Source organism: Hylaeus volcanicus, chromosome 1 (genome assembly GCF_026283585.1).
Source record: "Hylaeus volcanicus isolate JK05 chromosome 1, UHH_iyHylVolc1.0_haploid, whole genome shotgun sequence".
NCBI lineage: Eukaryota > Metazoa > Arthropoda > Insecta > Hymenoptera > Colletidae > Hylaeus > Hylaeus volcanicus.
The window spans coordinates 23,575,336-23,591,115 of NC_071976.1; the positions used below are offsets into that span (position 1 = coordinate 23,575,336).

At 29.6% G+C, this 15,780-nt stretch overlaps 3 protein-coding genes across 4 annotated transcripts; 1 reads left to right on the plus strand and 2 right to left on the minus strand.

Annotated features, from left to right (window-relative positions):
• Nucleotides 1-201: 201 nt before the first annotated feature.
• Nucleotides 202-6,958, minus strand: LOC128876248 (polycomb protein Scm). 2 transcript variants are annotated; one of them, XM_054122450.1, is made up of 10 exons: nt 6,760-6,958; nt 6,614-6,680; nt 6,170-6,454; nt 5,847-6,082; nt 5,201-5,768; nt 4,799-4,987; nt 4,142-4,717; nt 3,903-4,057; nt 3,653-3,764; nt 202-2,357 (listed from the first exon to the last, which is right to left on the minus strand). In XM_054122450.1, the coding sequence occupies exons 2-10, from the start codon at nt 6,639-6,641 to the stop codon at nt 2,320-2,322; spliced, it is 2,187 nt and encodes a 728-aa protein (XP_053978425.1). In that variant the 5' UTR covers nt 6,642-6,680; nt 6,760-6,958; the 3' UTR covers nt 202-2,319. The 2 variants fall into 2 exon arrangements, with proteins under 2 accessions (XP_053978425.1, XP_053978414.1); XM_054122439.1 differs by having other exon boundaries at nt 6,614-6,958.
• Nucleotides 6,959-7,429: 471 nt separating this feature from the next.
• LOC128877449 (mRNA (2'-O-methyladenosine-N(6)-)-methyltransferase) lies at nt 7,430-11,696 on the plus strand. The gene is made up of 6 exons (XM_054124768.1): nt 7,430-7,571; nt 8,050-8,339; nt 8,430-8,585; nt 8,984-9,123; nt 9,223-10,587; nt 10,657-11,696. Exons 2-6 carry the CDS (start codon nt 8,082-8,084, stop codon nt 10,919-10,921), a joined length of 2,184 nt encoding a protein of 727 aa, XP_053980743.1. The 5' UTR covers nt 7,430-7,571; nt 8,050-8,081; the 3' UTR covers nt 10,922-11,696.
• Nucleotides 11,697-12,702: 1,006 nt separating this feature from the next.
• LOC128877457 (2-oxoglutarate and iron-dependent oxygenase JMJD4) lies at nt 12,703-15,039 on the minus strand. The gene is made up of 5 exons (XM_054124779.1): nt 14,857-15,039; nt 14,472-14,730; nt 14,053-14,350; nt 13,707-13,977; nt 12,703-13,627 (listed from the first exon to the last, which is right to left on the minus strand). The coding sequence occupies exons 2-5, from the start codon at nt 14,704-14,706 to the stop codon at nt 13,136-13,138; spliced, it is 1,296 nt and encodes a 431-aa protein (XP_053980754.1). The 5' UTR covers nt 14,707-14,730; nt 14,857-15,039; the 3' UTR covers nt 12,703-13,135.
• Nucleotides 15,040-15,780: the final 741 nt, after the last annotated feature.

The following is a 15,780-nucleotide window of genomic DNA, read 5'->3' on the forward strand; positions in this document are numbered from 1 at the left end:
TAATGTATATAAACAAAGTAAACAGTTGTTTTATATAAATTGTAAAAAATCTAATATTTTTTTGAGAACAATTTTGAAATAGCGTTTACTCATGAATATTATGTGAACATAATGCAATTGTATATTTGCAAAAAATATGTGAAAATCTTAGTATTTTTTTAAATTTGAAGTTATAAAATAGTAAACTATGAAAATAATATTACTAAAAAATGCTATTTAAATTCATTTGATTTGACTATATTTAATGATAGTTCCTTAAATTTTAATGTTATTACACTATAAATAATCCATAAAACAATATGTAACTCATTACATTGTTTTATTTTACAGTAAAGGTGATATATGGCGTATGCATTGAACATTAACAACATTATTTTTCAAATTTTCAATTGAATCTGAAATTAAATATAATTGAGAATATATTTTAATGTTATTATTCTAAACATGCTACTTGTATACATGCATCATTTCTTGCATATATGTACAAGAAATTTATGTTATTTAGTTTTACATGTTTAAGATAAATTGGATTTAGTGAGAAAATATTCTGTTTCTTATATTTGTATATATTTAATAACTAACTTGTAATATTATAATTATGCAATGTATCACAGAGATAATTTTGCATACCTTATAAATTATATGTACACATTGAAATAAAAATTTATTTATACTACTGCACTAATATGCAAGTGTTACTCATAGTAGATACTTAAAATGAAGAGTAAATGAAGGTAAGAGAATACAATACTGTATCTATGAAAATTCTTTAAGAAATTATATAAATCACATAATAATGCCCCTGCTTGCCTATGAATTATATACTTAATGTTCGTACAATCTTTTTATGAAATTATATTAAAAATATATAATACATATTTAGAAAACTTTTTTACATGAAAGCAGCCATATAAAGGATACACATTGAGAGTGTCATGACAGAAGGACGTATAAAGAGGTTTTGACAACTTCAGTTTTTGCATGCATTACATGTAAATAATTTGATATATGTGTTTTTTTTTTGTTTTTTTTTTCAAATTTAATTTTATGCAGACACGCCCTTCTAATTTAACACTCCTATATGTTTTCACTAATATAAAATATATACTAATGCACGTTATGCACATACATATGGATGTGCACATTCTAAGTATAATTACATATTATTGGGAATGCAAATCACAAGAGTAAGACAGCAATTTGTATTTATTTGAATTATATATGTGAAACTAGATTTGATAAAAAAAAAGGTATTTTATTAGGTATTTATTACTTACTTAAAAATAGGATAAGGTATTAAAGAACTATAAAAAAGAGATTACATGATTGAATTCGTTTTGCAGTAAACGACGCTTGTATGTACTTTGAACTTTTGACTTCATAACTGCATATATTTTTCTTATAAATTAAATACGAAAAATTTGTTATGTATAATATTTCGGATTACTAGTAAATTTATAATTTATAAAAAAAAATGACACTACATTATACAGGGCATTCACCTACTGGTGGTAGATATTTTAAGTAATGATTTTACACCACAAAGTAAAACGAATATCAAAATTAACAAATTTGTGTTTGAGGATTTGTGTCTGAATTATTAATTACTAAGAATAAGCGAAAAGTTTAATTAATCTTTTATTATTAGAGAAGATGAAGAAGTTTATTTAGCTGTTCTATACAAAATTAAATTCTCCTTCAAATTTAATTAAAACATTTTTATTGTAATTGTCACAAAAAAGTATGAATATATTTAAAAGAAAACAAAACTACATGAGGTAACTATCCCTATACATGGACAGATTTTATTGAACCCTTTGTTGCATGATGCATCATATATAATATACCTTTTCATTCGCCAATTAATCTCTCCTAAATGTAAATATAAATTTTTTGCATGAAGCCCTCCATAGTCTCCAGATATTAATATGAATTTCGATTTTTGAACTACCATATTTCATCGACAACTTCCAATTCTAAAAATCTGATCTTAAATTTGTAATAGACAACTAAAAAAGAAACATGGATTCTGAATTTCATAAAGATTATAGCATTTTTTCAATTTTTGATCCAACATACCACATTGGTCACTTTGAATGTAGGGAATTTGAGTTCAGATTTGTTATCAGTCAACACAAACATCATTCTATCAAGTTTTAAGAAGTAAAATCTAATCAAAATTACACAATGTAGGGAATACAAAAATTAAATATGAAATTTCATTGGAGTACATTCAGCCGTTTAGGCGTAATCGTGTGACCAGACGTACGCATATGTACACATGCAATGTTGATTTTCATCTTATTTCGGTTTGTAGAATCACGCCTTAAAATATTTACTACAAATAGGTAAATACCCTGTATAACACACACGAAACGTATTGTTTGAAATCGTAAAATATCATTAAACAGTCAGAATGATTGCATATACATTTAATAGTTCCTAAATGTGTATAGTACTAAACAAAACCTCATTAATTACACTTTGTACATATTATTTTATGTTTTCTTTTAAATAAAAATGCATTAAATATAAATCTTTGCTTTAACATTAGTATGTTGACAAATACTATATTTGGAAAGTAGTTACGTGAAGTTATAGTGCTGTTTAAAATTACAAGGTAAACACAAAAATGTGGTCAATAGAGCACTCATTAGACTACATATACTTCCTGACGCTTTTTATATCACAAATAAAATCTAAAATAATTAGGATTACTTAGACTAGGAATGTCTAAATGAAGCTACAGAGCTTAACAGCTCTTCCTCTACTCTATTGCATTAGCATGGTGCATAATAGAACCACTTGTTGAATCTTTTTGTATTTGAATATTCGAACTCATCAGTGATTCAAGTATTCAACAACTATAATTTAAATGCACGACTCTTCAAATATTTTGTGCGCAAATCAAGTATCTGGATACTTGTAATATTTAAATAGTGCGATGTACAGTATAAATCAAATTCTTTGGATTTACCATTATTTTATAAACTTTATTTTCATTTAAGATATTTTCCGTAAAAATTAGTATATCTTTCGTTTAATGAACAAAATGTACAGCAAAAGATAAAGTTTGTAACTTGGTTGATTTGTTTTTCGTCAATTGAGTATGGTAGAGAAACGAGCTGGATTAGGCTTCCTTGACCTTTAGACATACCTGATTTAGACAATAATTGTTTCTTCTTTTACAAACATGTAAAGATTACGGTAACGTTTGAAAGTGACAATCACGTTGCAGTAATACTTGTTTAATCTAATACTTAATAATAATATTTAAGATTGATTCAGCTAGTCTAAGTTAATCCCATAAAAGGTCAATGTTACTTATGTTTGTTACATGCATAAGCATAAGTAAGAATTTTACATTCACGTAACTAATGTAATTTAACATTTCTTTGAGAACAAAAACATTTAATTACTAAAATAAAATTAAAACTTTGATTTGCTTAACTTCTCTCTGTTAATTGATAAATGAATAGGTTTTAGAAAATTATAACCAATATATTCACATTATTTTAACAACTTATATATATATTTTTTTTGTTCTCAATAATGAAAACAAATTTGACCAGCTAATTTAAGTATTGTGTTGATTTAACTCACTATACACATTTTGTTGTTTGACAAAGTCATAGAAGCATATGCCTTCTACCTTTAATACGATTCACCAAATTGCATATTTTAAGTGCTGGCCCAAGTTTTAGTCCCATATATTTCATCATCATGTCAGAATTTAAAAGTAATAAAGCTTTTCCATCAATTTCCTGAAACGAAAAAACTTGATGTTACTAACACTATAATATCTATTATATTACAATTACTTCTCTATTCACAAATGTTTCTCTATTCACCAATTTATTCTAATATTATCACGTTCAACAATACTATTTAAACTAACTTACATGTTTTCTAAATAAGTCTGCATGTTGTCCTAACGCGGGATCAGTGATACCAATATAATGTATTACATCTTCAATAGTCCACTCTGCTGGTTCAACAGAGGCTGTACGATTCATAGAACTTTCAGACTGAGTAGTGGATGTTGCAGCTTCAAGTTCTAATGATGACAATAACACAATAATATTTATTTAATAAATACAAGAATTTTTTATAAAAGTTAATCTTTAACTATTGCATTTACCGGGAACGGATTTCCGAGGTTGTTTTGCAACTGTAGGCGATGAGAGCGTCGAATTATTCATACTTGGCACAGAATTTTGTTGTATCTGTTGTTGTTGGGTGGTTGAGGATAAGCTTTGTTGACTTTGAGACGACCACCTTCTTTTTTCTGCGGTAGTATTGGTATTAGTTGTAGCGGTAGTAATATTAACTGTTTCTTCGTTATTTGTGGACTGAGGTTGTTGAGTATTTGGGCATTTATTGCATGCTTCTTTTCTTCTAAACAACAGGTGCTCACATGCACAAAGATCTTCAAGTTGTCGCCTAATGTATATATAAAAATCCTCTTCTTCCATAAATATTGGTAACCTAACGGAAGTAGGTTTACTCTCTAAAATTAAGCTTATGCTTTCTCCTTCACCACGTTTTAATAAGCTTAGCATTTGTCTTGGACTCATTGCTGCCATCAGGAAAGCTTGAAATATATCTCTTGTAACATTTAATATGGGACCAGTGCCAAATTGTGCTGGCATTGCTTTTACTTTACGAGGATCAAAGTAAGGACCACATGTGCAATTATGATTTACATAAATTGTAACTGTAATACAACAGAAGTAATGAGTCAAAAAACAATAAGTAAGCAACAAAGAGAAACTTATGTAATTATGACAATGCATACCATTCTCTAAAGAATGTGGTTTGGTATTAGCTGTACTAGTGTCAGGTTCAGTAGCTGGTTGCGGAGGAGCACTGGAACCTGCAGGACTCACTAATGCAACAGCTGGTTCTCCATTAGTACCTCCACCTGATATTGCCATTACCGGTAAAACATTACTAGTCCTCGACTTAAATCTATTAGGCCCCGTTGCTGTAAATATTCATATACATTGATTATTAACCCCATAGTACCAACTTCTATCCATGGTATAAACCTCAGCAGCAGGAGACTTACTTTACTCTCTTAATTGTCAAATATTGTCTAATATTATCAGTATTATGTTGAATACAAATCCACATTTTAGCAAAGTCGATTAGAAAAATATTATTATTATAATATTATAAACATTATTATATCTCTTACATTTCTGTCTTGGTGGCTGCAACGGATGACCACTTTTAAAGCACCACCCAGCAGGAAAGATATCTCTAGAGTCAAAGCGGCACCAATAATCAAAAGCTCCTCTCCAGCCATCAAATGTAATGTGAATCATATCATCTTTAACAGCACCAACAGTTGCAGTACATATAAGTTGTGGATTTTTTTTGTCTATGGCTTCTAGTTTATGGCCAATTTCAAACATGTTAGAACGTGGTGTTTTTGGTTCGCGTTTAAATACTTTTGCAGGAGCCATTTCTGCACCATTTAGTGTTTTTAACAGAAACATAGGCCAACTGGAAGCATTCATTCGGAAGCCCAAGGGAGGTTGCAACATGCCTCCAGATTTTTCACAATGACCAATTGGATGAATCTCATTACTGTCAACTAAGCGCCAAAAATCATTTTTATTATCCGAACCATCTAGTCGTAATCTAAGGCGTGGACCAAGTACACCAACCACAGTTGCAATACAAGTTGATGTTAAATTACGAGGATCGAGAGCTTCCAACTTCATACCCATTTTAAATTCATTAATTGGCGGAACTTCGTGCTAAAATTAAAATTAAATATGACAATTTGTACTTTCTCATTGAAATTTAATTCATTCATTATTATCAATTTTTTATACCTGTTTAAAGCATTCAACTGGTGCAGCTTGGCTATTCGTTTCTTTCAAATAAAGATCCCAATCAAAAGTTTGGTACGTTTCATACTGAAATGGGCCGCCAGAGGTTGATGGAGGATGAGACACAGTTGTATGATTATTTGAATTTGCAAAAGATTGGGTTGTAGATGGAACATTATTTCCACTTAATAATCCTGATGGCGAAAGAGATGGTGCAGGTGATGACTGGTCCCTATTATCTAATGAAGAAAGTTACTTATTAATATAACATAACGTAACATGGTAAACAATATTTTAATTATTCTGAATTTTTAAAAGCAACTAACTCTTTTTTATATCCGTTTGTCCTTCCTTTTTCTGGTGCTTATTCAAACAAAATGAAGAACAGAAATCTTTTGTGGGTCCATCTTTTTGTTCTAATCTCACTGGTGTACCCCTTATTACATTGTCGCATTGAACACATGCACCTCGTACATAAGCTTTACGAAATTCAGATAAGCAGGTTTCTGAACAAAATTCTTTCTTCCCATGTTGCGTTGGAAGAACATATTTTAAAGGTTGCTTAGTTTCTCCACACCATGTACAAGAGTTTTTTGATTTTGGTGGTCTTCCTGGACATATTTTTATAAATACAAATACTTTAAAGTTAATATAATACAACCCATAAAAAATAGGTGACTTAAATATATTATGTGTTACAGAAAATCATAGAAAATAAGTAGCTGAATTATATAGAATACATAGAATATTAAACTATAATATTTGCATACCTCGCATTTTGCTTTGTGTAGACGACATAGTCCTTCATAGAAACACGATAGCTAGTACTAAAATTTACTGCATAACAATACTAGTTTAATTCAATAATTAACGACATCTTTGCATCTATTAATAAAATAAATTTTGGAAGCACTACCTAGTTTTAAATTGAGAAAACTTCACTTTTAGTCGGTTTACGTATACATTACACAAACATTCGTATGGCGCAAGATACCTTCTTGTTAACTTTCATATAAGCAGTAATTTAATAAAATCTTCCGATAATTATTTCGTTAGAATCAAAATAATATATTCCGTATCAAAAGTTATTATGTCAAGCCGCCATATTGCTTTGATTTGGCCGCGCAATCCGTAGATTAAAAGATAGTAGAAAGGTGTCACCAAACGAATATCCTTACTTTATGCCACAAAGTATAATTTTATTTTGCTGTTGCAAAAATTGCTAACGAAAATTGATGACTCTTATTTATAATTAACCTTTAAATGGGATTTGCTAGTAAAAGTGATACTTTATCTTTTTTACATTTTATTGTCGATATAACGCAATTTCTTTTCGTAACACTTTCAGGGTTCGTTTGAAAATGATTACATGGAAACTTACATCATAAATATGATTCATTTGCGTATCAAAATATTTGTAATGCATTTATACAATGAAAGTTTAAACTATAATATAAGTTATAGAAATATTTTATGCCAATAAATATTATTTCAATATTCTGTCCAACATGAAAATGCATTCATTTTCACATAAATATACACATGTATATGTAGTAACTACTACGTACTATCGCTGTGAGGAAAGCCTTAACTTTGTCATCGTCAGAATTTCAGTTCAAGCAAATGGTATCTCACGGGTGGAGGTCGTTGCGTCAAATTTCACAAATCATGAATGAATTCTAAGTTTTGTTGTATATTTTCGACGTATTCAGAACATCGTTGATCCTAGTAAGTCTTCTCTTGATAATTAAGTGATTTTTATAAATTTACATAATTCTACATTGTGAAAAATCGCAAATTTATCAAACGTTTTCGAAGCATGTAAACAAACACTGAATTACGAAATGTTGTCACATAATTTATTTTTTTTATATCTGCAGCTTTACTAAAGATTTATGAAGGAAATTATATTCTTATTTATTCGTTGTTATTTATCTTTCAAATAAAAAGCAACTAACATATTTAGATAGTGTAAAAGTACTCTCAAGTAAATGAAAAATCTTTGTTTTTGTTTTGGTGTCTGTGAATCGTCTGCAATTATTATATTTTAATAATAAATAGAATAATGTTCTTAAAATATTTTGTGTTAAAGTGCAGTACCACCAATGATTTAACTCAACAAACAACAATGTAGTTTGATTGCTAACAAACAAAAATACATAAACCATACAACAAATTAAGTGTTTTAATTAAATGTTCTATACAGCATAAGTACTCCTGCAAAATATACATTAAACAATGAATGAAGTAAGCGGAGGGAAACAAGACATACCTAACACTTCTACTTGGGAAACGCTATCAGGACAATCGGCATCTTCGTTTTCTACTATGCATCATCATCATCAACCATTACAACAAGATGCAAGTCCAACAGTTGCACAAGTCATAGTTCCTACTCCTGTAAAACTTCAAGCACCTATGTTAAGTTCAGCGCAAACTATACCTGACCATTGTTCGCAACTAGGTCACATACAACAACCAGCTTTAATAGCACAGGTAACGATACATTAAGAAAGTATAAAAACTTAATTAAGACTAATGTGAAGTTAAATTTTGTTGTGACAAGTTTTGTATCAATGGTCCTAGGGTACACCACCAGGAACTTTTACAGAATCTGAACTTTCGCCAGAATTACAACAACAGGGATGGAAAAAATTTTGGAGTAAACGAGAAAACCGACCGTATTTTTGGAATAAATTAACTGGAGAATCTTTATGGGTAGTACCACCTTTAAAACCTCAGGTACTAAGGAATAAAATCTATTAGGTTGTTTGGAAAATTCGTAATATTCTTAAAAGTAGGGTACTTGAAAAATAGTCTGATTTTGTTGTGATCAAGAAATGTGGTATAGACTGCCACACGTGCCAGACTGTAACGCTCAATTAGTGCATATTACACCAAAATATCCAACTTTAATAATATTCCAAATCTTGTTAGACTATCACAAAAAATTGAGTTTGAAGTTTTTAATCAACTTACCTTCATTATTTACTTGAATATTTCTATTGGTGTCTACCAACAAACGATTAGCACAAGTAAAGTGATAACTCGTTGCGTCCGAAGCGGCACGAAATTTCCTGACGACTTAATAGTTATAAATTAATATTGACTTATATATGTCAACTATATGCTTATTCAAGTTTGATCCGATTACGGATCCACTTGGTATCTGTGGTGTACAACCTGTTTCTGGAAATGGGGCCATTCCCTCTGGAGGAACAGTCAAACGTAGAGCTTCAGAGGATAGTATTGTTCCACCTGCAAAGAAATTTGTATTAGCGTACGTCTAAGTAACTCAATTTATGTAATTTTTACCTACCATATTAAGGTACTTTCGAATGTTCTAATGCAATGTTTCAACGTTTTAATCTAACAATAGTGGTCCATGGGATTTGGAGATTCCAACGAATGTTATAATATATGAAAGAGCACCATCGAATTTACCTCATGTTCATCCTGAAGCAGAAGCATTACGTTGTGGTTTACTTGCAAAACTGAGACAATGCTATCAAGAATTGTGTCATACTCGCGAATCAATAGATGCGCCTAAAGATTCCTTTAATAGATGGTTAATGGAAAGAAAAGTTATAGACTGTGGATCAGATCCTCTTTTACCAAGTCAGTGTTTTCCTGAAATTTCAATGTCTATGTATCGTGAAATTATGAATGACATCCCCATCAAATTAGTCCGACCAAAATTCACTGGTGATGCAAGAAAACAATTATCACGATACGCAGAAGCTGCGAAAAAAATGATCGAATCAAGAGCAGCTTCATCTGAAAGCAGAAAGGTAGTGAAATGGAATGCAGAAGATACTTTTCAGTGGTTGAGACGAACAGTGGGTGCTACGTTCGATGATTTTCAAGATCGTCTTGCACATTTGAAACGTCAATGTCAACCACACCTTACAGAAACTGTAAAAGCTAGTGTTGAGGGTATTTGTTTAAAAATTTATCATTTATCAACAGAGTATGCAAAAAAAGTGAAGGATAAAAACAATCAAATATTAAAGGATAATAGTTTAGGAAATGTCATACCAATAGGAGGTCCAGCTAGTACACAAAGAAAAGTTTGGTGTTACTCAGTGCAATTTTCACTTCCAACTCCTCGCCTTCCACAACTGGATTATCTTCCTGAACGTGAACAAACATTGTTGCGTTTTCATGGTGATACTGTGTGTATTAATAACATGCATCTTGCTAAATTGGAACATCTATACAGATACAATTGCTTTGATGATAAAAAATTTGAAATGTTTTTACCGCGTGTTTGGTGTATGTTGAAGCGTTATCAGACATATCTTGGAATTAATGAGGGTCAAGCAACACAAATGGCTCTCCCTGTTACAGTTTTTGAATGTCTTCAAAGATCATTTGGTGTGACATTTGAATGCTTCGCGTCTCCATTGAATTGCTACTTCAGACAATATTGTTCAGCATTCGCCGATGTAGATTCTTATTTTGGATCAAGAGGACCTTTCTTAGACTTTAGGCCTGTCAGTGGATCGTTTCAAGCTAACCCACCATATTGCGAAGAACTCATGGAAGCCATGGTCAATCATTTTGAACGCCTTTTGGCTGATTCAGCTGAACCCTTATCTTTTGTGGTTTTCCTACCGGAATGGCGAGATCCAGCACCTAATGCTTTGATAAAGCTAGAAGGTAGTCATTTTAAACGAAAACAAGTAGTAGTACCTGCTATGGAGCATGAATACAGACATGGGTTTCAGCATATATTACCAAAGTATGTCCCAACATATTACAATTTGCATATACACTGAAACAGTAATACTACGAATACTTCTCATTTCAGAGGTGAAGTTAACATTAGAGCAGCTCATGGAACGTTAGTTGTGTGGTTACAAAATGCAGCTGGTGCTGCTCGTTGGGGACCTACAGAGGAGAGAGTTGAAGCATTATTAGAAGCGTGGCGTCCAGGAAAAGAAAGAGAACGGGATAGACAAGAACTTTTATCACCACCCAGGCAAACTCATCAGCCAATACCTTCCACACCTATTCCTGTTTTAACAACCCCTACAACTCCAACAATACAGACATTGTCTACACATCCTATATAATTATTATATAATGTTTTGCAACCTAGGAAAGGAAAGTAAAATAAGTCTTGCGCTTTAATTTTAATTCTTTCCTACAAGAAACCAGATTTTTTACAGAGACTATTTGATATATAACTCATCAATTTATTTCATATGGCTGACATATATAAACGGTACCGTGATTTTACATATTGGTTCTAGATAGTTTGATTACACGTACATTAATACTTTAATACTACATACTATATTAGTTGACACATTAATTAATATCATTTAAAATGGAGATATATATGTTCGCAAAGGATAACATTCATTCAAATATTATGATATTTTATTATGTCATATAAATTTCATGAAAACTCTTTCTACTAAAAGTAGAAGGAATTTAATATTTAATTTGATAATTATTTCGTGATGTTTGTCATACAGTGCAATTCCATTACCTGTTTCCATAAGAAATGTTAAAATGTGTAAGATGTGACAATGATGTATCTATTATATAGGTATAAAAACATCATTCAATAATTAATATAAAATCACGTTGCGTGAAGTCTAATCTTTGTAATAGTGTTAATTGTTGTTAATTAATAAGGAGACTTTGTGAAACGTGATACCTTAGATAGTAGAGGTACTTGCCATGCAAGCAGAAATTGGTACTATCATGAAAAGTTAAAAACAAATTGTGTATATGCGTGTGCTTGCGCGCGGTGTGTGTGCGTATGTATGTATGTATGTATGATCGTATGTGCTTGAGTGTGTAAATAGTGAAATACATACTATATTTACTTGTTTTTAATTGGAAGATTACTTTGTATGGATATAATTTTAAGTAATATTCCTTTTTATACCTTATATCCATGACAATCTTTTCTTTTAGTATAAAATAACAAAGAAATGCGACGGACATTATTCTTTCTAAATGTATCTTCATCAGTGCAATATTTTATATAAATCTTTAAATAGACTTTATGAAGAGATATGTACAGAAATATATTAACTTCCTTGGCAGATAACATTTTTGTTATTTCTCGGTTATTTTTCAGAATTGTTGATCTGTATTTGATAATCTTATACAAAATTAAATAGTACAAAAATTTTCTATGTACAAAATCAATAAAAACAAATGTTTTCTCAAGTTTTTTTCTAAACTAAAGATACATTTTTGTCTTCATCGTAATTCTTATGCTGAGCAAAAATTGTATGTGTTACATGTATCCAACGAAAACTTGCTTTTTTTTCTCAAAGTAATATACTGCCTCATTACAGGTAAACGTAATCTAAAGAACAAAAACAATGTAAGTAATTATAGACTTTTCTTATATTTTTTTTATATTTATTTCTTCTAAAGCAATCACAATTATAAACCTTTTAATTTTTAGTTAACTTGGAATATAATATTAAGAAAAACATATACAAAATTATTTCATATTAAAAAAAAATGTTTTAAACAAAAATTAATAGAAGCGAGTTGGAGAGACCACGAAATGGTCATTTTTTATCGTATTTACATTCTTGAATACCATGTTATACTTTTATATTCATATTGTGTTAGAAGCGTTAAAGCATTTTAGAATAAACTAATAAAAATATAATAGTAAACCAGAGTGTAAATTCTACAAAATTGAATATATTGATTTATCTCTTTATAGATTCATTATTTTTGTTTCACCTATAGTTTAACTTCCAGTGAAATTCAATTTAATCAAACTATAATATTTTTCTATTCAGGACCATTTACTTATTATTATTATTATTATGCAATAGGATTTCACATTTGGATTTTTATTGTCCTTTTACATTATGTTTGTGTATAGTATTTACAATATTTAATATTCACATTGTATATAAGTATTATATATTTACATATATTTATATTATGTATGTACATTGTAATAATAGAACTATTAAAAAATTGAGTTCGTTATTACTAAGATATCACGAAACTATATTTAATAATTACAATGATAAAAAAATAATCTATGTTATATTATGCACTGTTAATGTTATATTAATAATGTTGTCATATATGAATGAAATAACATTCTACATGTTATTTTTTAAAACTGACTCATGATTTTTCTTAAATTGGAAAACTACTGAAATAAAGTAATTTATATTCAAATTATTACATCAGTAAATAATTAAAAATGCATCTTTATATTAAAATTTTTCTACTTATATAAAAACTTGTATATTTCATTATTTACATATCGTACAAAGAAATTATAATTTTCTTTATGCTTCATCTTCACTTTGAGTTTCAATAGTTTTTTGTGTTAAGGAAAAATCGTCAGTATTGTGTGTTTGTAAAAGTAATACAATTTTGTTCAATAATTTATGACCTTGCTTTCTTTCACAAATTAAATCATAAATAGATTTTTCTTCCGCATCATTAATGAAATCTATTAATACCAATCTTATTGCATCAAGATCAAATATACAATGGTTTACTCCAAATTCAAATTTATTAAAACTGATTACTTTCTCTTTCTTTAAAATCATATTTAAACGTTGTTTAGCTATATATGTTATGAAATCAAAAAATAGATAATAATCCATTCCATATGTGGATTTTAATATTAATTGGCAATGGTCTGCCCAATTACTCATATCTTGACAGTCATTAACTTCTTCTATTACAGAACATAATTCCTTTTTTAACCCATGCCATACATCCATGATATTGCATCCATTGATCCAATTATGATTAATAGAAATTGTATCATTCTGTTGAAAAGCATAATGGTAAATGTCATATATATATATATCAAGTACTCTTTAACAATTACAATCATAAGTGACTTACCAAATTCCAAACTTGATGATGCCATCCAGATGGTACAAACATGATTTCTCCTTGGTTTTGAATTACATCAATATACTTTAATGCGCGTTTATCGTAGGCCTTATATTTTTTAAAATCGTTAAGTTCTTCAGAAGTTGCATCATATATTAACTGTCCATGAACATCTCGTAGAAAGTCTTCTTGATGCGGAGGAAATAGTAACCAACGTTTCTTTCCAACTATATTTGCAGACCAACTATAGGATCCAAACACATCTGCATGCAATGGTGTCCTAAGTATTAAAAATGATTACTTGTAACAACTTCATAAAACAAAAAATTTAATATATAAAGAAACTTTATTTTACCATGTTCCACTTGGTCCCATATACACAAACCTATAATCATCATTCAATTGAGGATGTGCAATATAATATTCATTTAACCAATCAGATGCAAAATATTGGGGAATATTATACATGGGAGCATTAGGAAATAATCTTGGACAATGCCAATCTTTCAAGTATAAAAGTGACCTAGAATCTGAATAATTACTTTTTGTATAGTCCATCCAATAATTTAAATAATCTTTCATTTTCATATCATCTTTAGATTGTGAATTGTAATATTTTTTATTGCAATCTGCAACTGGTACCACACAATTTCCTATAAGAAAGCAGTTTCAATGAATACAATATAAAGCATTATATTATAAATAATGTGTGTTTAAAGCGATAGGAAAGAATATACAAAGAAAAAAATGTGTGTAACAGTGAAAAATATTTACCGAACAATAAATCCAAAACGTCAAAATCTGGAGCATCTTCATCACTCCATTGTCTTCTACAAGACCAATTTTCTGTCACTTTTGAATTGAATATACATGGTTTATTTGGAATTAAATACTTTGAAAAAAATTCATCATATGTTATTGACGGATTGACATGATCAATCCAATCTATTATGGCGGTATCTTTGTTAATGGATAACCTTTGAGTCTTAATCTCGAGCACTTGTAACATCTTGCACTTTCGCTTTTCATTAAACTGAGTAATGTAACATCAATATATTTTTATATGATTAGTGTGTAGAAATCAACGTATAGCTGTTTTATAAATTATAATGCTGTTTTTTAAGCAGATACAATGTCACATATACTATTTAAAAATCACCTTGAAATTTTACTAAGTTGTACGCGCACATGATTTATGCAATATTATATTTTTAATCGTTATTTATCATCAGGGTTATTATCACGAATACAACGAATCAACTATGGTAAACCATCATTTGCTATCTGCAGTTTGTTTACTGTGTCAAGTATCTATATAAACATGTTGATCATTATTATTTATTTTTCACCCATTTATATGTTTCTTATCGTGAAGGCATAGAAAAGTATGAAAAAATAATGATAAAAATAGGTGTTAATTAATATAATTAATTTAATAAATATATAATAGAGTATAGTACCGGTGTAATATGTTTCATTATAATTTTAATATAATTTATTTAAATATATTATCTTCAGCAAAAACGAAGATGGTTGTTGGATAGATTAAAATAAAAAGAGGCAATTAAATTTAAATATATGTATTCAAACTAAACTAGAATGTTATAAAAAATGTTTCCGTGCTATAAGTACATATATTATTTTTTAAATTTCCCTCCAATGGTAGAATTGGTAGTAGTACCAACAAAAGAAGTAACATACAACCAGAGATGGGCAAAACCCTAGGACTCTAGAATAAATCTGAAGTTCGCCGATATGTTTGTCTCTTTTCCTCTTTCGAACATTTCCCAGAGAAAGAAACAAGACAAACACATCGGGAAACTTCAGATTTATTCGAAGCCTAGGGTTTTGCCCATCACTGCATACAACATTTCAACTAGTAATATGTTCATACTAGTAATTATATTCATTCCTATATGCACATCTATAGAGGGTGTCCCAAAAATATTGGAGGTCATTGAAAGGTGTGGTTCGGGAGGTGATTTGAAGCAACTTTTTCTTTAGCGAAACTGTTGTCCGAGACTTCGTTGAGAAGATATTAACGGAAAACACTGACCAATCAGAGCGCGCGTATACCGTTGGA